The sequence below is a fragment of the Sceloporus occidentalis genome, unplaced genomic scaffold (assembly GCF_023333645.1).
Source record: "Sceloporus occidentalis isolate IW3139 unplaced genomic scaffold, rSceOcc1.0.p SCAF_1, whole genome shotgun sequence".
NCBI classification, from domain to species: domain Eukaryota; kingdom Metazoa; phylum Chordata; class Lepidosauria; order Squamata; family Phrynosomatidae; genus Sceloporus; species Sceloporus occidentalis.
The window spans coordinates 24,659,413-24,684,738 of NW_028316981.1; the positions used below are offsets into that span (position 1 = coordinate 24,659,413).

Below are 25,326 nucleotides of genomic sequence, written 5' to 3' on the forward strand. Positions count from 1 at the left end.
CAGAAATTATACTTTGTAAAGCATCATATTACATAAATGCTATTGCATATATAATGCATTAAATGCACATGTATTTTTGGCTCTAGGGTTTAGAGCAGAGCTGGGCAAGTTGTGTTCATATAGTTTTGGCCTATAACTCCTGTCAGCCCTTGCCAGCATAACTGTTGATGAGAAATTATGGGAGCTGACATTCAAAATCAGCAGCCATAATTGCATGTCCTTCCCTTGACTTCAAGGCAAGTGGCTACTATGTAGGCTGACCACACATACCATTTTAAACAGGACAGTGCCTTTTTTTTCATATTTCCAGTGCATTTTGTCATTTTAATATAAATGTCAATTTTGTTCCATTTCCAAGAAAAGTGCCCTGTTATGTTGCAAAAATGCTTTGAAGATCCCTGTTTGAAATTGTGGCTGTCAAAAAAAATGTGTCATGGAGTGTGAGAAGTTTTATGATAAGGTGTTGCAAGGCTAAAATTTGCTATCTAAGAGAAATTCTTCATTAGAGAAATATTCATGACATGATTATGGTAAAATATAGTCCCTTTCTATGTCTACCTAAATGTTTGTATGAGTTCTGTCACTGAAGAATAATTGTTAGCTCAATATGTTTGTGTAATAAATCTTGTTGTCGTTTTACTTTTGCACAAATACCAGATATTACATAACCTCATCCCGTTTTTGCCACCCCAGTGTCCTGTTTTTGTCTCAAGGAAATATGGTCAGCCTACTACTATGATTTGTTGAACCAGGAGTGGGAATAGAGGGACACCATTCATAAAGGAAATGGAGATGGGGAGCTGCACAGGAATTGTTGAGGGGCTTCCCAGCCGATGTGGATGAAGCAACTCATTTCACTCTTCTCATTTCTCTTTCCATGCTGCTTTGACCACTGTGGCTTTTGTAGAAGGTAAGTCACCTGCCATCTGCTCAAGGGGCCAGGCTGCCCTCTGATGGTCAAGTGGCACAGTGCAGTTGGGCCAGGCCACCTTTGGGTGCTTCTGTATTGAGAGCTCTTAGGCTACCAGTCAGAAGGATACACTTAAATCTTTCCTTATTCATTAAGGCTTAATGGTTGGAAAGCAGGATACTGGAAAAAACTCAAGTGAAGAGTACCTGAACACCTGTCTTCCATAAAAGTCCATGAACGTGGTAGGGTAATAGTTACAGATTTCTTATATCTTGGCTCAGTCAAAAAACAGATTGGAGACTGCAGTCAAGAAATCAGAAGACGACTAAGGAGTTTATCACATGGGAGGCTAAGTGCCTAAATACCATGCAGAAATGGGATTTAAATCCCAGAAAAATCCCGCAAAAGCAGGATTGTTTTCAGACTCATCGGGGGCATTGAACATTAACGCAAAAATAACCCGGACAGAAAGTGGACAAAATCGGCTGCTTTTTCCTTTTGGGAGAATCCCAAAAGTAAAAAGCAGCCGATTTTGTCCACTTACTGTGCAGGTTAATGCCAGATTAATGCTCAATGCCCCTGGCATTGTGTGAAAACAGTCCTGCTTCTGCGGGGTTTGTCCGCTTTCTATGCACGTTAATGCATGATGTCATGTGAAAACAATCCTGCTTTTGCACAGTTTTCCCATTTTAAATCCTGTTTCTGCACTGGATAAACCCCCATGCTATAAACTCCTAAGACCTGGAGGGACAGCTATGAAGGAATTAGGCAAGATCCTCAAGTGTCAAGATATATTATTGAATACCAAAGTCAGGATCTCCCATGCCATTGTAGTTCTGATATCAGTATTCAGTTGTAAAAGATGTACGGTGAACAAAACTGCCAGGAAGAAAATCAACTTTTTGGAAAAGTGGTGCTGGAGAAGATTCTGTGTATGCTATGGACAGCTCAAAACTGAAATAATTGGGTTGAACAGCAAATTAAACGCAGACTTACTTGAAGCCAAGATGACTAAACTGAGATGGTTGTGCTTTGGACGCATCATGAGATTACATGACAGATTACAAAAAATGATAATGTTTGGTAAAGTGGAAGGCAACAAGAAAAGAGGACAACTTCAGTACACGTCTTAGCAGCAGCCCTAAGTTTGTAAGACTTTGCCAGTGTTCTTAGAAAGCTCTCATTCATAGGGTTACCATAATTCAAAACCTACTTTATACGAGCAACAAATTGTAAAATGCTGTACAACAAATTGTACAAAGACTAGTACAAATTGTACTAGTCTGGACGCATCCCAAGTTGGGCATCAGTAATGAAGGAAATGGCCATATTGAGGATGTCTGGATATGTATACTCAGAGCATAGTATATAGTACTCAATATTCTTAGAGCAGATCCTTAAAAATTCAGGGTGGCTTTTTTAACTATTGTTTATAAACTATTTTGAAGTAAGATTTATAGTCTATTTTTTGATATGCATATTCATGTGTTTGGTATTTTAAATGTTTTTCCCCATTGAACACCATTTCAGGAACACTAGTGGGTTAAGAGGCAATAGGCAATGCGGATGCAAGTGAATAAACATTAGAATTACAAAGGTGCAATAGAGATGAGAGCAGTCCTGATTGCAGAGTGCTTCTGAATTATTTTAACAGAAGAAGAACTTCATGTGATAAAGCCCTAAGATTCAGCTGCTAGTCTAATTGGCTTCTACAGATGCAATGGGGAAGTACAGCGTGAGTCTCCCTTATCCAGAGTTCCAAAATCCAAAATTGTCCACATCTTTGTTCTCTGATGGTTCAATGTACACAAACTTTGTTTCATGCATAAAATTATTAATAATATTGTATATAAAATTACCTTGAGGCTATGTGTCTAAGGGGTATAGGAAACACAAACGAATTTCATTTTTAGACCTGGGTCCCATTTCCAAGGTACCTCATTAGCAAATACAGTGTGTCCTTAATATCCATGAGGGATCTCTTCTGGACCCCCCCCCCCTCCCCCGCAGATAGCAAAATATGCACGACCTTAAGTCCCATTCTTTTAAATGGGTATGTGCTCCCAATCACGCCGCAACATGCATGCACACCCATTCAAAAAGCTGGGCCTTGCTGTTGGTGGAAGTTCAAACTGTGGATGGCAAGCTTGTGCTTGTTTAGGGCACACTGTTTTCCAAAAGCAGAAAAAATCCAAAATCCGAAACACTTTTGTTTCCAAGAATTTAAAATAAGGAACTCTCAACCTGTTTTACCTAAAGTACATAGGTACAAGGTGGAGCTACTGTGATGGTGTCTGCCACAAGCCAACAATGATAGCACACAGCGATGGAACTGCAGAATACAACATTTTTTGGACTCCTCCAGTTGGAACAAATGTGTCACGAAGTTGTGGTATTTGTTGCTGTAGTTCTCCGGGTTTTTCTTTATGCTTTATTTTTTAAATATCCAAACAATATTTCTGTTGTCTCAGATTATTTTCTGGCACATTTAGTTGCAATATTTTATTCCCATCCTCAGGTGGGTTTGTTTTTAATTCTGAGAAATATCAGAACACAGAAGTCCTCTTCTCCTTTTAAAAACATTCTTGCTTAGAGTTATGATGCTGTCATGCATGGGTAAAATGGCACTTTTAGGCTCAAGTACTATTAGGGTTGTTTTTTTAATTCAGTGGAGAAAATTTGTCCTTCAAACCATAGAATCACCAAACCATGCCTCGAAAATCTTTTGGAAGAGCATTAGTTTCTGAGAAATTACTAGAAACAGCCCCCCAAAAGAATGGGATGAGTGCATATGGAGGTAACTGCAACTGGCCAAACTGAACAACACTCAAGGAGCTATATTGAAAGAACTTGCTGTTCTCTATACCAATCTGAAGGGGCCTTTGCTAGCTTAGTAAGATCTCTATTCCCCTATTCCAGTTGTTCCATGATCTATTTTTTTCGCTTTCTCTCTCAGGACTTTCTAGGACAAGCTTATGTGGCACTGGGCGAGGTCATCGGCTCCCAAAGAGGTCGCTTGGAGCGGCCCCTCATGTGAGTCATGGGGCAAAAGTGGGGGGAGATGGTCTTATGAAGCCTGCCTGATGTTTCTATAGAGAAGACTCTGCTCCAATGTGATATGAATGCTGGCAAGTGTTTAGGAATGTGTTGTGTACAAGCTGAGAACCAGAAAGGAGATGTGGTAAACTGGCCAAGAGTGTCCTCATGAGTCCAGGGTGTTAACTAGTGCTATAATATATGTAGAGTGCCAGGAAATCACAATTCATATGGTCATCCACCCACCCTGGCCTTAGGAAACATCTTTTCTCCTACCTTTGTCCCTCAACAACCATAGTTAAAACTGACTTTGTCACCTCATCACCATGCCCACAACTTTTGCATTTCTGTGGGTATTCATATAAAAGTCTTTCCATCCTGGGCAACCCTTCACTCCATGCATCTGAGGAAGTATACCAAGTCTGCGAAAGCTTATGCTACAACTTCATTTCCACAGTTAATCCTAAAGGTGCTACAAGATCCTTTTGCAGTAGACTAACAACTACATATAGAATTATAGAACTGGAAGGCACTGCAAGGGCCATCTAATTCAGCCCAATGCACTGCAGGAATACATAGTTCCCAAGAGAGTGCCATCCAACCTCTGTTGAGTCACAGATGGAGCAATAGCAAGTATATTTCTATACTGCTTACTGATGTACTAAGTGGTTTACAAAGTGTAAGCTAATTGCCTCCAACAAGCTGGGTACTCATTTTAGTGACCAACGGAAGAATGCCAGGCTGAGTTGACTCAGAGTCCCTGGCTGGTATTGAACTCACAGCCTTGTGGTTTGTGAGTGAGTGGCTGCAATACAGGCATTTACCAGGGCTTTGTATCCCTATTCCTTGGATCAGAGGCCAAGTTTAGAATTGTAGATTCCTAGAGCTGGAAGGGAACACAAAGGCCATCTTGTCCAAGTCCTTGCTTTGCAAAAATAGCCAGCTAAGGAATTCTTGAGAGATGCCCATCCAGTCTCTGATTGATGGTCTGCAAAAGAGAGTCTGCCATCCTTTGAGGTAATCTGTTCCTCTGTCAAACAGTAGAGAAGTTCCTCCTTATGTTTAGGTGGAATCATTTCTCTTGTTATTTTTAATTCAATAGTTCTTATTGTTTCAATACACACTCCTCTGGGCAAGCTCATGCACTGGCAACATACACAGGACTACCTGTACTGCATGGGATTTTTGCCCCCTGACAGGACAATGATGGGATGGGAAAGGTCTACATGGCTGAGCCTTCTTTCCAGAAGTGGAAGTGGGGCAACACAACTCCTGCCACATGCTGTTTGGCTCGATACAGAGGTGACTTTGCTCATTCTGTGTCCTCCCAAAACAAGCATAAGAAGCATTCCTTAATCAATTGTCACAGCTCATTTAGGAGCCAGATGTTTTCCCCAATTGGGAAAGCTGTGGAAGAAACAACATAGGCCTGAGGGTCCCAGTGTTATCTGCAGCCACTTATCAGCAATAACAGTGGTCATTCCCTCACATACAACATGCCTTTCTAATTGGGAAGGTTTGTCGGGATCTCCCCACATTAGAAAACAGGGGCAAAGTAGAGTCTTCCCTAAAGCCTCCATGCCCTGGCTTAAATTCCCTGCCCCTGTCCTAGTGTAAACAATTGTGATTGTTTATCTGCCTTTTAAATCATTTTGTGAGCTATTGTGTATCATTTACTGGTGAACTTCAAAAACAAATGCCTCAACAAAGTCAAAAAGCTTCATTCAGAAAACTGAGTGGATCACAGAATAACAATGTCAGGACTGAAGTATTTTCAGTTAAACAGTATATTAAAAGCCCATAGCAATTCAAACATTTTTGTGAGCTTACATCTCCTTTGTCTACAAATGAAATATTCTCTTTCCCAGGACTACTCTTCCTTTCCTCTAATACCAAGCCTCTCACAGAACTGACCTTGATGGCTCACAGTTCTCTTTTTTCTCTCCCCACACACCTGCTTGTTATCCACCACCATGAAAGATAAACAGTCCTTCCATCCAGCATCACCAGTTGTGTAACACATTCCATCATCCAGTATTACAAAGCATATACAAAATATATGGCTAGCAAGCATGACAGGAACTATAATCATGAACGGCTGGGTTAACAATTTGTAAGCTGCTCTGAGAGCCTTTTGGCTGAAGAAGCAGGGTATAAATACTCTAAATAAGTTAATTAGTTGATAAAAAAACATAGTAAATAATAAAACCCGAGGCAGCTGAAATCCATAATCTGTTTGCCACATTTCTACAAGTATGAGTGCTTCCAGACTAAACTTTTCTTGTGAAGTCACTCTATGTCAATTCACAGCATTTTACAGTGGAGTCCAGATGAACGTTGTCCACCTGTAGCTTCCTGTGTTTTCCAGCTGCTTCTCCTATCTTCCCCCCCTCATCCAATCAGTTATGGGGGAAAAGATGAGACAGCTGCAGAGTGTCTTCATTTGTGTGGCTGAGCCCCTCTGTCTGGAACAGAACTTGGGCCTGTTACAGACTGCCAAAATAAAGCTGCTTCGGGTCTCTTTGGAGGTATGCTATTTAAATGATGCATGCATCCTAAGAATCCAGAAGCTGCACTCCGGTGCTTAGGAATGAAGTGTGGCTTTGGCGCAACCTCTGGACTCTTAGGACCCATGCATCATTTAAATAGCATACCTCCAAAGAGACCCGAAGCAGCTTTATTTTGGCAGTCTGTAACAGGCCTAGGAAATTTTATGTTGAACAACAGCTTCAAGAATCCTCCAGCCAGCATGGCTATTCTTCCAGAATAGCATCCTCCAGTCTATGGTCTGGAAACTCCCTCTGGCTTTAAATGAAGGAGTTTCCACAATCCTGATGGGCCTTGAGTATGTTCAGGTTTCTTAAAAATCCAGTTGGATTCTGTTGTCTTTATGGAATAAAGAATATTTTGTATTATTTAGTGCAACAAGAGTAAGCCATTAAAGCCTTCTGACAATATTGAAGTTTTTGTCTGTTAAATTATACATTATAGAAATATTTTTCAGATCTTTAAAAGAGCACCTTCAGACAACTTTAAAACATTTTAAAAAGAAGAAGAAGAAAGTCAAGTAATTGTAGAGTAATTTAAGGCTTCCTAGGGCCTTTGGTAAAGAAACAAAAATATTGAAAATATTTTTAAAATGTCGAAGCCTAGCTTATTTGAGTCTAGCTTTAAATGAACAGAGTAGCAGAAATGTGCCTTTGTCTAACCATGCTTCTCTAAGAACTGAGACTGACTCAAAAACAACACAAGTAGTTTGCAGTTTAAACAAAAGTTTACTAGTGGCTTTAACCTATATTTACATATAAAGTCTATATCCTAATCTAGCTAGTAAATAGTTCAGGTAAAAAGAAATCTTTATCTCACCATCTTTCCAAAGAAAGTTGAGAAAGGAGGAGTATGGAAAACATGCAATTCAGCTGAAAATCTTTGAGAGAAAATGTCTGTTAGTCCCAAAGGGAGACTGACCTAAATCACATGATTTGTTTGAATGAAAAAGAGAGAGAGAGAGAGAGAGAGAGAGAGAGAGGAGAGTTTGCATGCAGGAAATCTCCATCATTCTAAGGAGTGGGGAACAGAATATTCCAACAGTAATTGATTATTCAGTTCAAAGATACCCAGATAATTGATAGATTGAAATACTTAGCTGGTTGGAAGCCAAATAGAGAGTCGGATTCAGCTCTCTAGATGGGTATGATAGCCATACGAGACAAGCTTTTCATTTCAGTGTGCCGAACCTATGTATAGTTTAAGTTCAGGTTTCTTAGCTGTCTTCCATGGCAACCTCAAACAATATGAGAAAATATTAGAAAGTTATTTTAAAAAACCACAGGAGTAACATAGCTGTAAAATAAAACACCTTCTCCCGATAACAAATTACATTAAGTCATTGGTATCTGCTGGGTTTTGGTTCCAGGACCTCCCATGGATAACAAAATCTGTGGATGCTCAAGTCCCATTAAATACAATGACAAAGTGAAATGGTGTCCCTGATATAAAATGCAAAATCAAGGTTTGCTTTGGGGGATTTATTTAAAAAAAAATATTTTCAAGCCATGGATCATTGAATCCACGGATAAAGAATCCACGGAGGGCTGACAGTATATAGAGATAATTGATTGACAAAGGTCATGTGACATCAAATGTCTTAACTTGTTGGCACCAAAAAGATCAGGGACAGCAGGCCTTCTTGGGAAGAACACTGAATAGACCAAGAGGTCACAGCCACAAAGACCTTCTTTTTTTCTCACAACCCTATGAGCATCTCTAGGAGGAAGCACACCAAGGAAGGTCATTGATCTTTGGGTGTGGGCCATTGTATGACATCAAGCTCTGCAGGCCTGACTTGTATAAAGCTTTTAAATCAAAAGCAGTGTTTTGAATTACACCCAGAAATATAGGGGCAGTCAGTGTAGACAGATCAGAATAGATGTTACATGGGGCCCAAACAGACAGGCCAAAATAAAGCTGCTTCAGGTCACTTTGGAGGTATGCTGTTTAAATAACACACACACATCTTAAGAGGCCAGAAGCTGGGCTAAAGCTGTGCTCCAGTCCTTAGGACTGAAGCATGGTTTTGGCATGCTTTCTGACCTCTTAGGACACATGCATCATTGAAATAGTATACCTCCAAAGTGACCCAAAGCAGTTTTATTTTGGCCTGTCTGTTTGGGCTCATGGTTAGACCTTCTGGTTTCTGTCACTGATTGTGCTATGCTTTCCATGTGTGCTGCAGGTGTGGATGACCAGGCCAATAGAAAGGTTTGAGTAGGAGGTGTTAATTTGAAGCTTTTCCCAGATGGAAACTGTTGGCTTGAGGCAGCTAGCTTCAAAGTTTTCCGGCTTTGATGCAAGGCTGTGCAACCCTCTGAGCCTCTCTAGGAGGAAGCTCACCAATAAAGCTTCCTTGGATTTTTTCCCCAGCCACAATGATCATCAAAGTGGGAATGGCGGTGTACTCAGGACCTCTCTCTTGTCTCTCCATCACTTGCTTTCCATCACTAATTCTTTGTGACAGAGCATGCCTCTGAATGCTGACCATCCCAAATGCTGCTGTGTTACCACCACACTAATTGCAAGCATTTGCTCTACTATGACATAAATTAGGGACTGTTGCTCTCTGACACAACAGTCAGATGCTATTTCTGCTTTCCTCTCGTCCGCACTGTGTCTCCCTCACCTCTAGCCATCGCTCTCATTCCCATGGCAGTGTAACTGACATACCATGTTTCTTATGGAGCCAGTAGCCACCCTAGCTAGAGGATTCTAGTTACAGCCCAAAAAGTAACCTTTTCAGGCTCTGGTCTGGAGAATACTTTTGAAATTGGGAAGGGCTGCCATGAAAGAACTAGAGAAGATCTCAAAGTGTAAAGATGTACAATTGAACTCTAAAGTTAGAATCATCCAAAAAACTGCATTCCCTAGCACTGTGTATCGATGTGAGAGCTGGACAGTGAAAAATGTGGATAAGAGGAAAATTAACTCATTTAAGATGTGATGTTGGAAAAGAATGCTAAGGATACTGTGGACAACCAAAAAAACAACAAAAACAAACAGATCATAGAACAGATCAAACCCCAACTCTTCCTGGCAGCCAAGATGACGGAACTGAGGCTTTTGTACTTTGTCCACAGCACGAGAAGACACAATTTATTACAGAAGTCAATAATGTTACAGAAGGTGGAAGGCCATAGAAAGAGAGGCAGACCACATGCCAGATGCATAGACTCAATTAGGGAGGTCACAGGCATGAATTTACAAGATCTGAGCAAAGCAGTTGAAGACAGGGGGTCTTGGAGATGTCTCATCTGTGGGATCACCATGAGTTGTGGTTGACTCAAGGACAGTTAACAACAACATTAAACTCCTCCCTCCCTCCCTCTCTCTCTCTCTCTCTAGCGGAATTCCAGGAAAAAAGTGTGGCACCATTTTGTTGACTGCTGAAGAGCTCAGCAATTGTCGGGTGAGTTGTCTATTCTCCTCATGTGGGTTCAGCCCTTAAGGGAAAATGGCTTGTAGGATTTTGGCCTGGCTGCAAGAGAGGGAGCTGAAGAGATGTAAGTAGCCTGTACAATTGGGATGGGATATATATGCTCTCAGATGTTTTTAGACTGTCAACCACAACATTGGCTCCTTTGGCAAGGGCTGATGAAAATGCAGTCCAACCCTATTGGGGGCACATTTTTCACATCCCTATCCTACAAGAAATGATTTGATTAACTTTGACTATGCTGTAACCAGCAAGGAAAAAACATCAGTGAATGAAGCAAAGGATGATGCACAATGAAATCCTCATCTGGAAGAACTTCTGGTTCTTAGACCAGAGGTTCTTCCAGATGAGGCTTTCATTTTGTGCATTTCCTCGCTTCATTCAATGAATTTTACTAGGAGGATAGAGCTAAAATTATTTGCTATTTATAATCCTTGTGTGTCCCCCCCCCCACTTTTTCTGCCTTTTCTTCTCACATAAACATGTTAGAGAGGTAGGGTTGCCAGAGTAAAAACTGGCGGGGATTTCAGCAGCTGTTGATTGTTACCTGGTTGTGTGACAAGCAGCATGCAGTGAAATTCCTTCTTCTACACAACCATTAAAGGTACAAGAGCTGTCTTCAGTTTTCACAACAGCAACCTTATCAGGAACAAAAGACCTCATGAGGTTAGCAAGTGGTAGCTAATCCCCCAACCTCATGAGGACACCCTTGGCCAGTACATCACGTCTCCTTTTTGGTTCCCACACTGCATTCCAAAACTCGCTCATATGGTTATCTACTCACCTTGGCTTTAGGCAACATCCTTCCCCCTGTTGTTCCCCAATGACCATATTTCAACTGAACTTGTCACCTCATCTCCACATCCACAAAGCATTGCATTTCTATGGACATTCTCACACACAGCCTGCATATATAGGTCTATCCCTGGATCTCCACCCCATGCATCTGAAGAAGTAGGCCCAAGTCTAAGAAAGCTCATGCTGCCAAGTTCTCTCTTTGAGTTTGTCTGAAAGCTACTACAATATCCCTTGCTATTACTTTTCAGGATTATTTTCTTAAATTTACTGAGGGTCTTCTGAAGTTCCCATTGAAACATTTATTGTTAAGTCGAGGTCAGTATTTCAGCAATATACGAGAAACCAGATGTATGAGAATTTATTACATGCCATTAAAATGTCAAATTTAAGTCGCATTAACTTGAGTGGATTGCTAATGGGCCACCATAAAACTATGAAAGTCCTGAACTAAATGCTGATTCTCGGATGTTTAGTAGTACCAAGGTGTTCATCTGGCCCTTCCGGGAGATAGCTTGAGAACCATATGCAACACTCTCTGAGTTTTTTGGAGTGAAAAATAATGCAAATTAATCAGATATGGCATTCAGGTCAATGCACTTTTTATTTTTACTAAATGGATTCTCTAGTGAATATATGGAACCAAATGGTTTGTTTTTCTCCAGTGTTTGGGAAAGTAATTGTATCTCACAGATCCTGTAGTCCTGTTTGTTATTTGGCAGAAGGATTCTTGGAGTTGTAGTCAAAGGGGTGACTTTAAAATTTTGATTCCACCCCTCTATATTACTTTCTAGAGAAAAGGGGACTTGTTCCTTCTGGCCAAATTTTAAAATATCCAAATATAGGAGGGTTTTTTTAATTGAAATGATCATAATATGGAACAGCTTGTACTGGATGAGATAACAAGAGAGTCTGATTTCTTTTAACCTTAAGAAAATGAACTAATTGTTGACTCTAACAGTAGATTTATTCCAAAGCTTTCATCTGGGAAACCTTTGTTAATGTGGGAAGGTGTTTTGTGTGAGTCATTTCTGACTTATGCCGACCTTAAGGCAAACCTATCATGGAGTTTTCTTGGCAAGATTTGTTCTGAGGAGGTTTGCCGTTGCCTTCCCCTGAGGTTGAGCGCATGTGACTTGCCCAAGGTCACCCAGTGGTTTTCATGGATCATGAATTGAACCCTGATCTCCTCATAGCCCAACATACAAACAGCTGTGCCACATATTTGTAACACTTTGCTTTGTAACACTTGCTTCTTTGCACATTAAAAAGCAATTCCACAATGGTCAAAGTTTGGCCCATGAGAATAGGGAACAGCTAAAGTCAAAGGAAGGCTGGAAAATGTTTCTAAGGACCTTTTCACACGGGGAAAATTGGAAGGTTGAACTGGTCACAGTGCAGGGTCATCCAGGGCATTAGGAGCAATTTTGCAATTGCTTTTCAGACAACGCTGCACACAAACTGGTTAGAATCCAAGAAGAAAGTGAGGTGAATCAGGGAATAAGCATTTTCACAAAAATGCTGTGTTTTTATTTCCAGTTCGTTCATGAATTTGCTTTCTTCATGTAATTGGAGCCGTCTGAAAACCATGTGCTGGATTTTCCCTGTTCCCACATTTTCCAAGGTTTCTTTCCTGTGCTGACGAGGAAGGCAGCCTTGTTCTTAAAGTGACACACACACAACACACACCTCTTTCCCTCGTGTGGCTGCTTTCCTCCCTCCTGCAGCCTCTAAGCCTTAAGTCTAAGGGAACAGCTGGTGGGAGATGGCAGAGAGAGAGGATGTTTTGGAATTCTTCCTGTACAGGAGGGAGAAATGGAAGATATGTCCTTGAAAAGGAGGGCATCTGGGAGTTTCAGCCCTCGCTGAAATCAAGCAGGTTTATGGACCAGCCTGTCCTCTTTCTCTCTTGTGTGTGTGTGTGTTTGTGTGTGGTTTTATGGGAGTTTGCGAAGGGAAACCTCAGCCTGCCTTCCTCTGAAACAGCTTCTGGGGCAAAGAGGATTTTCCTCCCTGTTTCCCTTTCCTCTCTGAAGCATGTCTGTGTATGCCTTGTAGAAATGACAGTTTGGAGCATGCACAAATAAGTTATTTCCAAGTTATCAAAGGACTTTGTCTTCATCTGTCTGAAACCCACACTCGTTTTCGACCCACTTTCTTGCCTAAGTAATATGCTTTTCACCTGATTTGTGCTCTGTGTGTGATAATCATTAGCAAATTTGCTTGCTTTTCTGGGATGACAACACTTTAACCATTTTCAGGATGGAAACACATAGGTCCCCATGTGATAAAGTCCTCAGAAACAAGGCCTGAAATTAATCATGTGCAAATGTGACCATCCTGTTAGTCCAGACCAGGAATTCACCACTTCAGTGGTGGCTTAGAAGTTTGGTCTCTTGGAAGTAAAATTAGACCTTGACTGTGAGGAACCATCTGACCAAAATGAAACTGGAATCCAAGCTTCTGCAGAGTTCTGAACTTTCTGGCCATTAATTTTGCCTACATACCAAGCACATCATTACACATCATTCCATCCACATTCTCATTCCCTTCCTCGATTCACAGAGTTGGAAGGGACCACATTAATTCAGTGGGAAAGATGAAATGTGAGAGAAAAACAGTTGGCAAACTTTTCTTTTTAAATTTATATCCTACCTTTCTCCTCAAAGACACATTTCAGAGTAGCTAATCCTGTTCTCAGTAGTGCCTCCAATTTCCCACCACTGTACCTCTGATTTTTGGTGATGTCTTTGCCACTCCTTTGCTTTGGTTTGATACAGACTTTCTGTTACAGGACATTGTCACCATGCAGCTGTGTGCCAACAAACTTGACAAGAAGGATTTCTTCGGCAAATCTGATCCCTTCCTTGTTTTCTACCGCAGCAACGAGGATGGCACGTACGCAAGAGATACCCCTTTTGAGGCCCTAGCATCCTGTTAACCAGGCACATCTGTATACTCATGCTCCCATACCATGTGGCTACCTTGATAATGCCACTGAGTTCCTGTCTTTCAGAGACACCCTTACAGTTTTGTAGGATGTTTCTTCCATAAGGATCAGTGAGCTTGTCTTATTTCTGTGATAATTCTTTTTAGTGTCTCGTGCTTAAAGGAGATTGGAGAGAGTTGCTGAAGAACCCTTTTAGGCTTCATGGCTATAACTTACAGGCCACAATTTTGATACAGAGACAAACACACATCTATTCTGAGATGGGATAATGTGTTCATTATGTTACACAAAATTCTGATGTTTTAACAGGTTACTGTTCTCCAGCATCTACAGAGATACTGGTTGCCATTTTGTGTTGTGCATATGAATTTCAAGAAACAATGCTTGCCTAGACCCAAGCCAGAATAAATTAAGTTCTCTAACTAAAGTCTGCAGTTTGTGTCTGTCTTTTACAGCTAAAAGAGCTTTCCCTCCATCCCTCCCCAACAAATAGTGAAATGGCCAAGAAATTCCATTCATGTGATGATGGGGATTTGTATCACCATAAACACCACAAGTTCCTCATGCTTTTATTTCAGGGATGGATACATGGGGACCTTATTAAACATCCCTAGGAGACCTGGACCCCTGAACACCACATTTAAAGGAAAATACTGTTGTTGTTTTTTAAACCCCTATTGCACTGTGGGGACATGGGCATGCTTCTCCCATGTTTTGGGGGCTGGGCCCCAATGAGTTAGCATCAGGTAGTGACCAGAAGTCATTTAAAAGACCTCTCTTGGATCTAAAATACCCCCAGGGGTCTTAAAAATGTGACAAAAGTGCCCCTATGGTGCCTAGAGGTCATAAAGGCAGCCTTAGAGTATAGATTTTGCCTATCCAAATAAATGTGTAGCAAGAAGACATCTCAGTGGTTGAAGAGTATGCTCTCTTCTACTCTTACATGATTCATAGCAGATTTAAAGGCTGTGTGTCTAATTAGCTCATAGGTGGTTGATGGCATTTTGCCCACAGAGCCTTCTGTGTCACCTTTTCCCCAAAGGTGACCCTATGTGGGGACAAAAGATGAATCCCTCTCTTAACCCTTCTCTCACCTAGCATTTGCAGTAATCCACTAAGAGTACTTTGCTCTCCCTCCCCCCCGCTTTTCAAGGAAGAGAGAGGATGAACAGCAGACCTAGCCATTTTCACTCTTTGTTTGCATTTCAGTTAGACAGATGTTGCTTTGTACCTCTTAGATTAAGAGTGGAGGTTGTGTAGCCCTCCAGATGTTGCTGGACTACAAATCTCATCAACCCTATCCAGCATAAGGAAAGCTGGGAATTTCAGTTCAACAACATCCAGAAGTCTGATCTCTGCTTTAAATCATGAGTTCTCAGCTATGGTTCCCCATAATTTTGAAGTACTGTAGCTCCCAGAATTCCTGCCCATGAACCATATGGGCTGAGACTTCTGGAAGTGGCAGTCTGTACAAATCTGAGGAGACAGGTTTGGGAACCACTGCACAGGATAATTCTACACTACACCTTACTCCTAAGCATCAACTTACCTTCCTGTCCCTTGTGGTGCTTCCACTCAGCCCACACCAAACAGTGTTTCCCTTTTTTCTCTCAGTTTGTACAGCAACCTTTGCCATGACCCCTCTCTATTTCCAGGTTCACCATTTGTCACAAGACAGAGGTCGTGAAGAACAACCTGAACCCAGTATGGCAGCCCTTCTCAATCCCTGTGCGCGCCCTGTGCAATGGAGACTATGACAGGTCAGTGCTGATATGCCTTGGGTTTGGGTGCAGAGGCTGCACTATGCTCTCAGTAGACAAAGCACTTGAGAAGATCCAAGATTTTGAAAAAGACATTCTTTGTCACACAGGCTTGACTTAACTTTCAGGTTAATTGACTCATTGAGGGTAGTTTGGAAGATGACTTTTCTCTGATCAGTGGTAAATTTTAAAGTGAAGACAGTCCTCAAGACTGACCCCATAATCCTAAAGAGGAACCATGAAATATAGGCAGCTGTGTTGAATAGTTAGTTATCATCTCCTTCAACGTCTCTTGTAAAGCTAATAGGTCTCAATCACCTGTCTGGAACCATGCCATCTTGAAATAGTTTTACATTACAACTGGGGTGGTTCATACCAATACAATGTTCCTGAGAAAATCCATCTCCAGTCAGACTCTACAGTCTCTGGCTCCATTACATCACTGTCACTGTCATGCCTATAACCCACCCACCATCGTGGGCATCAGTAAGGTCTTGCTGTTCTTGTGAAGCAGCAGAGCAGAGGTACACTGAACACTGATGTGCATAAACTCTGTTGAGCTTGTAGTACTTCCTTCTCTTCAGCCAGGGGAATTAAATAGTCTAAATTGGGGAAAAGCTCAAGAAAGTTACTTTCTCTGACTTACTTTATTTTTTAACCTAATGTTCCAGGACTGTGAAAATTGATGTCTACGACTGGGACCGGGATGGCAGGTGAGGTGATAGGTCTCCTTTATCTAGAACATAGGGACATGTTGTGTACCACCCTGGGGTGCTTTAGTACAGACATCTGCAGTTTGCTGCTGCTAAGGGCAAAAGATTAGAAAAGTTGTACTATAAATTCCAGAATCTAGCAACCGGAAGGCCAGTGACAATCCTAGATGAGGGATTCTGGAACTTGTCTAATTCTTGAAGATATCATTCAAAAAATGATTTTTGCTAAACTCTGGCTAAATCCCAACAGTAGTTTCAGTGTCAATTAATGCTATCCAGTTCCTCCCCCTACAATTGCCATGTCATTTTTCACCATTTTTGCTATCAAGTCATGAAAAAAAGAACCATATGAGGATTTCTGGAATTGTGTGCATGCATGTAAATGTGCATGTATGGGCACACATGCATGTTCCTTCAGCTCCAAGCAATAGCTATATACCTTTGGGTGGAGAAAAAAAATACAACTTCTGTCTAAATTGAACTTCCACTTGTTCTATGTAAAAGGCAATCTACCCACAAAATGAAATAAGGTGATTTATATTCATTTTGAGTAAAATGAATATAAAAGTTCCCTGAATACATCAAATCACTTCATCTAAAAGAGGGTTGTGTTAAAAAGTGTTCAGCCCTCAAAATTATTTCTAAAAACTAGGCAACAAGATTTTGGTCTGAATGTTGGATTAGGACTCTGAAAGACAAGGGTTCAAATTCCTCTCAGCCATGGAAGACCATTGGATTATATTGGGCAAGTAATACCTAGAATGCCTCAGAAAAAAGGCAGTGGAAAAACCCCTCTTAATAAATGTTGCTAAGAAAACTCTCTGATAGGATCACCATCATTCAGAACTCTCTTAAGGGTAAATAAGGACAACAAAGCCGCTTTTGAGTCCCAGTCTGGGGAAAAAGATGGGATATAAATAAATATAACAAGAAGAAAATATACATTAGCAGATCATTGTAATGTCAGATCATTATTTTTTACGGAAATGGGTGTTTTTCCATGGCTTCAAAATTCTGCATCTCTACACGCATCTCTTTATTCTGAAGTGATACTATTTAGAGCAGTGTAATTGAGAGCCAGCATAGAGTAGTGGTTTGAGAGTTGGGTTATTAGGACTCTTAAGGTCCAGGGTTCGATTCACAGCTTGGCCATAAAACCCACTGGGTGACCTTGGGCATGTCTCATGGTCTCAGTTTCAGAGGAAGGCAATGGCAAACCTCCTCTGAACAAATCTTGCCAAGAAAACCCCATGATAGGTTTGCCTTAGGGTTGCCATAAATCAGAAATTACTTGAAGGCACACAGCAACAACAACACTTAAGCTTTAGTTGATTATGTTAATTAGTTAATTAAGAAACATATGAAAACTCGCAGGCCTAGTTAAAATATTATACATCAGGAACATTCTAGAAAAAGGGCAGGCACACTCTGAATACATCCCCAGGGCACCCAGCTGTACCTTATATACCCTCTGCCTCCTGGGAAGAAGATTGTCTCAAGGGGGAGAATGAACAGGCTTCATCCATCTGCTAGAAAAGGAACAGCTCTAGGAGCTTTGCTTTCACATGTGTGGGCAAATTGAAAGGTTCCCTGGGACTGCCCTGGGTTTGGTTAGTTTTATGTATAGCATAACAATCTGTTTTAAGCTGCTTTGATATAAACAGCAGGCTACCAGTCTGAATATAGAGAATTTTACAGGGCAATCTTATGCATGTTTGTTTGCATGAGATCCTGTTGAATACAATGGGGCTTACTGCTAAGTAAATATGCATAAGATTGTAGTAGTGGTAATAACAACATCAATATAAACAGAAGTAGTAGATGTAAGTCTGGCCTAAATACACTAAAGGCAACAGATCTTGTCCAGTGTTGGAAGCTAAGCAGGGTCAGTCCTGTTTAGATCTAGGACAGGAGACTGCCAATGAATATTGGGTGATGTGGGCTGTATTTCAGAGAAAGGAACTGGCAAAACCACCTCTGAGTGTTCCTTGTCTAAGAAAACCCTATGAAATTCATGGGATTGTCAACAGGCAACTTAAAGGCACATACTGAAACACAGAAGAACCAAATAAATCAACTCCATTATAGAGTTATTTAGCTTTAAAACTTAGGCTGGGACAAACAGGGAAGGTAGTGATCAGAGGTTGAAAAAGTAATGTTTTGAATAACACGTCCCAGAAACTCCAGCCAACATAGCTAGTTTTGGCTGGGGATTACAGGTTATGTAGTCCAACAGTAATTTTTCCAAGTTCTAAATTTGCCCCAGCCTGGGAGATTGAATGCAGGGTAAATGAGGTGGGTACACACTACATTATTTGCAAACAGAAGCATCATCCCAAGACATTTGAGAGTCAGCCAGGAAAATACTGTACAAATGAAGCAAATGAACAGGTCGCTTCAGGTAAGGACCACTGGTGCTCCACAGCCAGACAAGAGAAACGTTACCCTGAAGCAACACAGTTCCCTAGGGCACACTCCGCTGCTCTTTTACAGAAATATTTTCTTCTTCTTCTTCTCCCAACTTCAGACTCCTTTGAAAACACTGCATATCAAAACACTTGGAGCATTAAAGCTTGTGCAGTTTATTTTTTAAAAGTGCAGTATTAAGCCCAGCTTGATTCTTTTTAACAAGGGATGGATCAATGCATGCAGTACAAAATGGGAGAGAATTCAGTGCTAATTCTACCTGTAGATGGGAGAAGCCATTTGGATTTATTTTTCCCTCTGTGTTTCTGTTTCTATTTATCTGAATGTGATGGACCAGGACAGCATAGATATAATCATTTTTAGCTTTAGACAAGAGTTTTAGAACATGGGGATTTTATTTTTGGACCACAACTCCCTGAAACCTTCAGCTAGCAGAGCCAGTGGACATGCTGACCAGGTAGTTTGATAATTCTAGGAGTTGTAATCTCCCAAAAGTAAAATTTCCAAACTCCGCTTTTTATCTGAGCAGATTCCAATCTCTGCTTGGATAGTTTTCTACTTGTGAAGTTTGGTTTTTGATTTGGGTTTCTGAATGCAGCACAGCATTTAAAAATGATATTCTCCCATCTCATTCTATTTGAATGTGTATATCCAACCTATAGACTAGGCAGGTTGGGGGCAGGGGAGCATAGCTCACCAAATGTTCTTGGACTGCAACTCCCATTGTGTGGTGTGTTTCTTCAAGTCATTTCTGATTTATGGTGACCCTAAGGCAAACCTATCATGGGGTTTTCTCTGCAAGATTTGTTCAGAGGAGGTTTGCCATTGCCTTCCCCCGAGGCTGAGAGCATGTGACTTTTCCAAGGTCACCCAGTCGGTTTCCATGGCTGGGCAGGAAATAAAGCCTGATCTCCATAGTCGTAGTCCAACACTCAAACTACTATACCACGCTGGCTACACTGCAACTCTCACTAGCATTATCCAGCAAAGGTAGTAGTAAAGGATTATGGGAGCTGAAGGCCAACAAGATTTGGATGTTTATCACACTATGCTCTTAAAGAGCTACTATTCCAGTGTGACTCCTCTAGCAGCCTCCTGTTGCATGCTGGGATTGGCAGTTTTAAGGAGCTGAACTTCTCTGCCTGAGAATTCTAAATACCCCTCCTTAAAACTGCCAATCCCAGCATGCAACAGGAGGCAGCTAGAGGAGTCACACTGGAATAGTACCTCTTTAAGAGCATAGTGTGATAAACATCATGGAGAGCAAGAGCCTTCTTGCACTATGGCATTATAACGTCACATTAGCCTTATTGTTGCCTCAGCCTTGTCGCACGACACCGTTGCTCTTCTGTTTTTCTCCTGCGAGAGATCATTTTAAAAGTATTTAATAATAATATTTATTATTATTATTATTATTATTATTATTAAAAAGTATTTATATTTATTAAGACAAACATGTGTTAATGACCTCCTTTACTGCTGCTTTTCTGCTATGATTTCTTTTTTGAAAGTCCAGTTGCACTTTTATGGTGATTTTGGGTGCTCATTGAGCATGGTTTTTCTGGCTCACTGTCCTCCTCACCTTCTTTTCCAGCCCTGTTTCAGAGCCTTTCTCTCTTATTTGCTCTCACTCACACATACACACTTGTCAGGAAACTTTTTTTTCATTACCCTTTCTGTCTTGCTTGCTATTTCTTCTTAACTTTAAACTTATTAATTGCTGGCAGATAAAAGTGAGCATAGATCAGTAGCTGCTGGCTTCACCTGCCAATGGTTGGGTGATCAGTTAACTCTAAAATTAACAAGAGGTCTGATCAGGAACACACCCACTCACAACAGCAAAAAAGACCTTTTTAAATGTAAAACTGTTTTCATTTTATATCTATTTCTGGGGAGGGCACACACACCAAAGATAAGGAGCAGAGATAATGTTATGGGGGTTGAATAGTGTTTTTAGGAACACAAGGGCTAGTGCAATAAGGCCACAAGTGTTTTCCAATCCTACTGTAGGCCCAAGGGCTTGATGAACTGGAGTAGATGATGAAGTGAAGATGCTTGGATTCCCTGGAGAGTGTGTGTTCAGGAATGGGTTTGTGGAAAGGTTGCATGCTTGAATTTTTGCACTATTCCAACTGAAAGCTCATGCTTCTATCTTTCCTTAGGTTAACTGAGCCCTATCATGAGGGCATATTTAGTACAGTATATGGAGATTATAGCACTGCCTTTCCTCCCAGCCTCAGCGTGGACTGCAACTCTTAAAAACTTTTTTAAAATTGGTGTTGTTGCACACTTCTGTGCCCTGTCTGGAGGCATCCTGTACCGATCTTGGCATCCTGTACTTGATCTGTACTTCTTTGGCACTTCCCGTTCTTTCAAAAAGTACCAGAGAAGTACAGATCAAGTATGGGGTGCCAAGATCGGCATGGGATGCCTCCAGACTGGGTCCAGAAGTGTGCAATAACACCCGTTTTAAAAAAGTTTTTAAAAGTTTCAGCCTACACTGAGGCTGGGAGGAAAGATAATCTATTTCTGCTGTTTTATATCTCTTTGAATGTCATGGTTCCATCCGATGCAACTTGTAGTTGAGCTGTCCTAAATTACAGTAAGAGAGATATCTTCCAGATAATTGTATTTACCTTATCAACCTACAAATTCCATAATTCCTGCAAGTCAGAGCAATGACAGTTGAAGTGGGATTGAACTGCTGTAATGTGGTTTAAATTTTCTCTGGTCTTTTTCACACTACACAGTTACAGTTTGGTGAGATGTTTTGTGAGATATTTGTAGCTTTGTGAGGTATCTAAAAAAATTATCTGCCAAAAGGTTCTTGTGCCTCACCAAACTACAAATCCCAGGACTCCATTGCATGCAGCCATGGAAATTAAAGTGGTATCAAGCTGCTATAACTGTGTTGTGTGAAAGAGACCTTTGAGTGTGCCATTACTGATCAGCTACTTTGCTTCTTTCGCTTTTGTCCTGCAGCCATGATTTCATTGGAGAGTTTGCCACAAGCTACAGGGAGCTCTCTCGTGCCCAGAGCCAGTTTACAGTCTATGAGGTAAGTTCTTCCCAACTGAAACACAGAATATATCAAGCTGCTGAGTTCACTACATACTTCTTATACATACAATCAACCTACTTCATGGGTCTGGAAAGATGCCAAATAATAATGCAAGGGCTTTAACTTTTATAAGCCTTTTCTCAAAAGAGTTGGGATGTAGCTTCCAGTACTGAGATTTAATAAATAAATAAAGGTCCTTGTCCTTTTCTATCTACTTCAGTCACACTTGACAGCTTTTGAGCTTCTCCCTTTTGATGTCCATTTAACAGCAATTTGATGCTCAGCAATTAGTGAGTGATAATCTTTAATTCCATGCTTGCTGATTTCTGTTTATCAAAGATCTTAAAGGCACAGGCAGGACCATAGTTGAGTGACAAAGCACACATTTTACATCTGTATGATCCCAGATTCAGTCCCTCTAACACAGATATGGGGAATCTGTAGCACTCCAGGAATCAATAAATTCTTAATCCCATCATCCCTTACCACTGACAAAGCTATCAGGAATTGATGAGAATTATAAACCTACAACATCTGAATGATTACAAGTTTCCCACCTTCCCTTTTAGTGTTTCCATTTGAAAATGGTCAGAAAGCAGGATGGAGCTGGGGGAAGAGATGCTGTGTGAGATCTGTTTAGTTGCAGAAAATAAAAGATACTGGCCCAAAAACCCCTTAAAGCACCAGATCCAGTTAGTTATTGAACAAGAGACCACCAAGGAACAGCATGTGCTATAGGCTATATTTCAGAGGAAGGAACTGGCAAAATCACCTCTGAGTATTCTTGGGGGTGCTTTGATTGTGAGTTCCTGCATGGCAGGAGGTTGGGATGGATGGTCCTTGTGGTCTCTTCCAACTCTATGATTCCATGAGTCTATTCCTTGCCTGAAATTCATGGGATCACCACAAGCTGACAGGCGACGCAAAGGCGCGCACACACTCACAAAACAAACCTTGAAAATCATATTTCTTGGACTACATCTTCCAGAAACCACTAGCAGCCTGTAGATAGATTAAATTCAAAGCAATAGATAGATGGGTGGCTTCCAAACTCTCAAAAAATGGGAAATATCAGACTTGGGATAAGAGATGTTCCTAAGAGCATGGGCTGGGTTGGATTTTTGCTTGGGTTTGTTTGGTAGTTTGTTGGCAACTCAGCCATTGCTCCCTGGCTGTTGTTTATTGGGTGACAGAATTACAAGAGTCACCGTATTTCGTTTCCTCTGCTATTTTGTATTTAGGGCAAGCCAGGTAACCTACCTTGTGTGGTTCTGTTTCAATAAATTGTTATGACCACTTTGGGTGATATTACACAGTTTGAGCTCACAATTTAATAAAACCCCAGCATCACAAACATCTAACAGAGGAAAATAAACAATCATCTTGACTGTGGCCACTCTGAACTTCTCCTTGCAAAGTGATTTGTTTTTCTTCCACTGAACAGGACTTTCTTACAAACATGTCACTGAAGTGGATGTTTTCTAATGTCATTCTTGGTGCATTTTGGATAATTCAGTCCTGGAAGTAGGAATCAGAGATACTGAGAGCCAATGTGACATAGCAGTAAATAGTATTGAATATAGACATTGAATATCCAGGTTCAAGTCACCAATGAGTCATGAAATTCATTAGGAGACCTTTGGTTCAGTCACTGTCTCACAGAGTTGTTGTGAGAATAAAAGTGGAAAGAAGGAAACATGTATTCACCATCCAGAGCTCATTGGAGAAGAGGTGGGATACAAATGTAATAAATACTAATACAGAAGAGGGCAAAGCTGAGATAACTTTGTCACTTACAAGCTGCTGAAAGTGTGGGGAGAGCCCCAGCAGTACAGCATTGCTTCTGCATATGGCTGATATATTGGGCAGACCCACAAAAGATTAAATCTTTACAAAAGAATAAATCTGAGCACACACCCTGAGGCATAACAGATGATTAGCAACATCCATGGCTGCATCTGCACTGCAGAAATAATGCAGTTTGATGCTGCCATGACTCAGTGCAATGAAATTCTAGGATTTGTAGTTTCACGAGATGTTTAGCCTTCCCTGTCAGGGAGCTCTGGTGGCACAACAAACTACAAAATCTCAAGTGTCCATAGGATGGAGCTATGGCAATTAACATGGTGTGAAACTGCATTAATTCTGCAGTGCAGATGTAACACCCCCCCCCCATTTTCTCTGCTAGCTTATCACACTGGGGCTGATTTAAACATTAAAAAGAGATTAAAACACATTTAAAGCATTCTGCAAATGAAGCAGAAATGGCAAGTAATTGCGCGAATGATTATCACATGCAAATGTGCAAATAAAGTGGTATCGAAAATGCATTGTCGCTGAAATTCCCAAAGTAAAAGGATGTGCATTAATGATTCTCTGTGACCACTTTAATGGCGGGTTTTGTGAGACATCGTGTGAAATCGTTACGCGTAATTACCTGCTTTTTCTGGGCTAAACTCCCAATCTCATTCATATGATAAACTCCTATGTTAAACCTTAGGTAAACTTTTGAACATGGAAAGGTTCCCCTTTGAACTGCAATTTCCAAAACCTCACAGAAAGTTATTCAGTTTGGGGGGGGGGGGGAGAGGGGGTGGTTTCTAGGAATTGTAGTCCAGAAAATATAATTTTTCTAAGCCTTGTTTCATCTGGTTGCTTCCACATTAGTCCACAAGTATAACCTTTGTTTTTTTTAAGGCAAACCTGCCTTTGGATATGGAGTTGGATTTGCCTCTATCTTTCTGTCTTTCCCACAATCTTCCCAGCTGGGATGAGAAAATAGGGTCCACACAAAGGAAGCCATATCAGTTTGGGTAGAGGCTGTTGTGATACAAAATGGCAACATTGGACTCAGGGATAGAGAAGACTCATCTGTTATTCTTCTGCTCCAACACCAGGTTTCAAATCCTAGGAAGAAATGCAAGAAAAAGAAATACATTAACTCGGGCACTGTAAGTGTGTTTCTTTTCTCCTACTCCTTCTCCCCGTCACTAGAAAGAGCACGTTTAGGGATCAGTCATCTGAGGCTTATCATATGACGGTGAGGTAGCCTATTCTCTACAGTGCAGTATAGCTTTTCTCCCAAGCTGTCTTGTAATTTTTTGCTCTTGCAGTGGAATTACTTGTTTCCCTAACCGTTAATAATATTAACACTGCTTTTCAGAATGTCTTTGAGCCTCTGCTTCACTTCTATGAAGCTGCTCCAAAATGGAAAGCTGCCTCTCCACGCATGTGGCCATGTCACCTATCCTCCTGTCTTGTACAAAGCTTGGCAGTAGCTAGTTAATTATTTTTTTATTTATTTCAATTAGTTCCTCTTTTTTTTTCCAGTCCTCAGGCATTACTTTACAGTTGTAAATTGAAATGGAACAACTTTATTCCTCTTGTGGTGCCACTGTTACTATCATCTACACCTAAAATAACATGGTTTTAGTGATTCCTCAGGCAGCTACTTATGTTCTGTTGTGGATGTTGAGGGGATGATGATGTTGTTTTGTGGAAGGGATGTCTGTTTTGTATCACAGACTAATGGCTTGTAGCATTCAGATGGCTTTCAAAAAAGGAACACAAAGAGTTATTTCCAGAAAGCTACTTTAAATGCAACTATTAAGGCAACTAACTACTTTGGAGCCTTGGAAGTACAATTAAAGTAATTACTGAATAGAAACATGGCTCTTTCTTAAAA

At 40.8% G+C, this 25,326-nt stretch overlaps 1 protein-coding gene across 3 annotated transcripts in view; it reads left to right on the forward strand.

Moving 5' to 3' along the window:
- The first annotated feature begins 743 nt into the window (after window positions 1-743).
- The window catches only part of CPNE9 (copine family member 9), a 37,129-nt gene continuing 12,546 nt past the window's right edge, over window positions 744-25,326 (forward strand). For 2 of the 3 annotated variants that reach the window (XM_089517654.1, XM_089517664.1), the window contains exons 1-2: window positions 21,564-21,638; window positions 24,539-24,592. In XM_089517654.1, coding sequence (XP_089373780.1) covers window positions 21,565-21,638; window positions 24,539-24,592 — 128 coding nt within the window. In that variant the 5' untranslated portion in view covers window position 21,564. Of the gene's footprint in view, window positions 911-3,866; window positions 3,944-9,844; window positions 9,909-13,524; window positions 13,629-15,335; window positions 15,441-16,111; window positions 16,154-21,562; window positions 21,639-24,538; window positions 24,593-25,326 lie in introns of those variants that run through there. The other variant, XM_089517638.1, reaches the window with a different exon arrangement.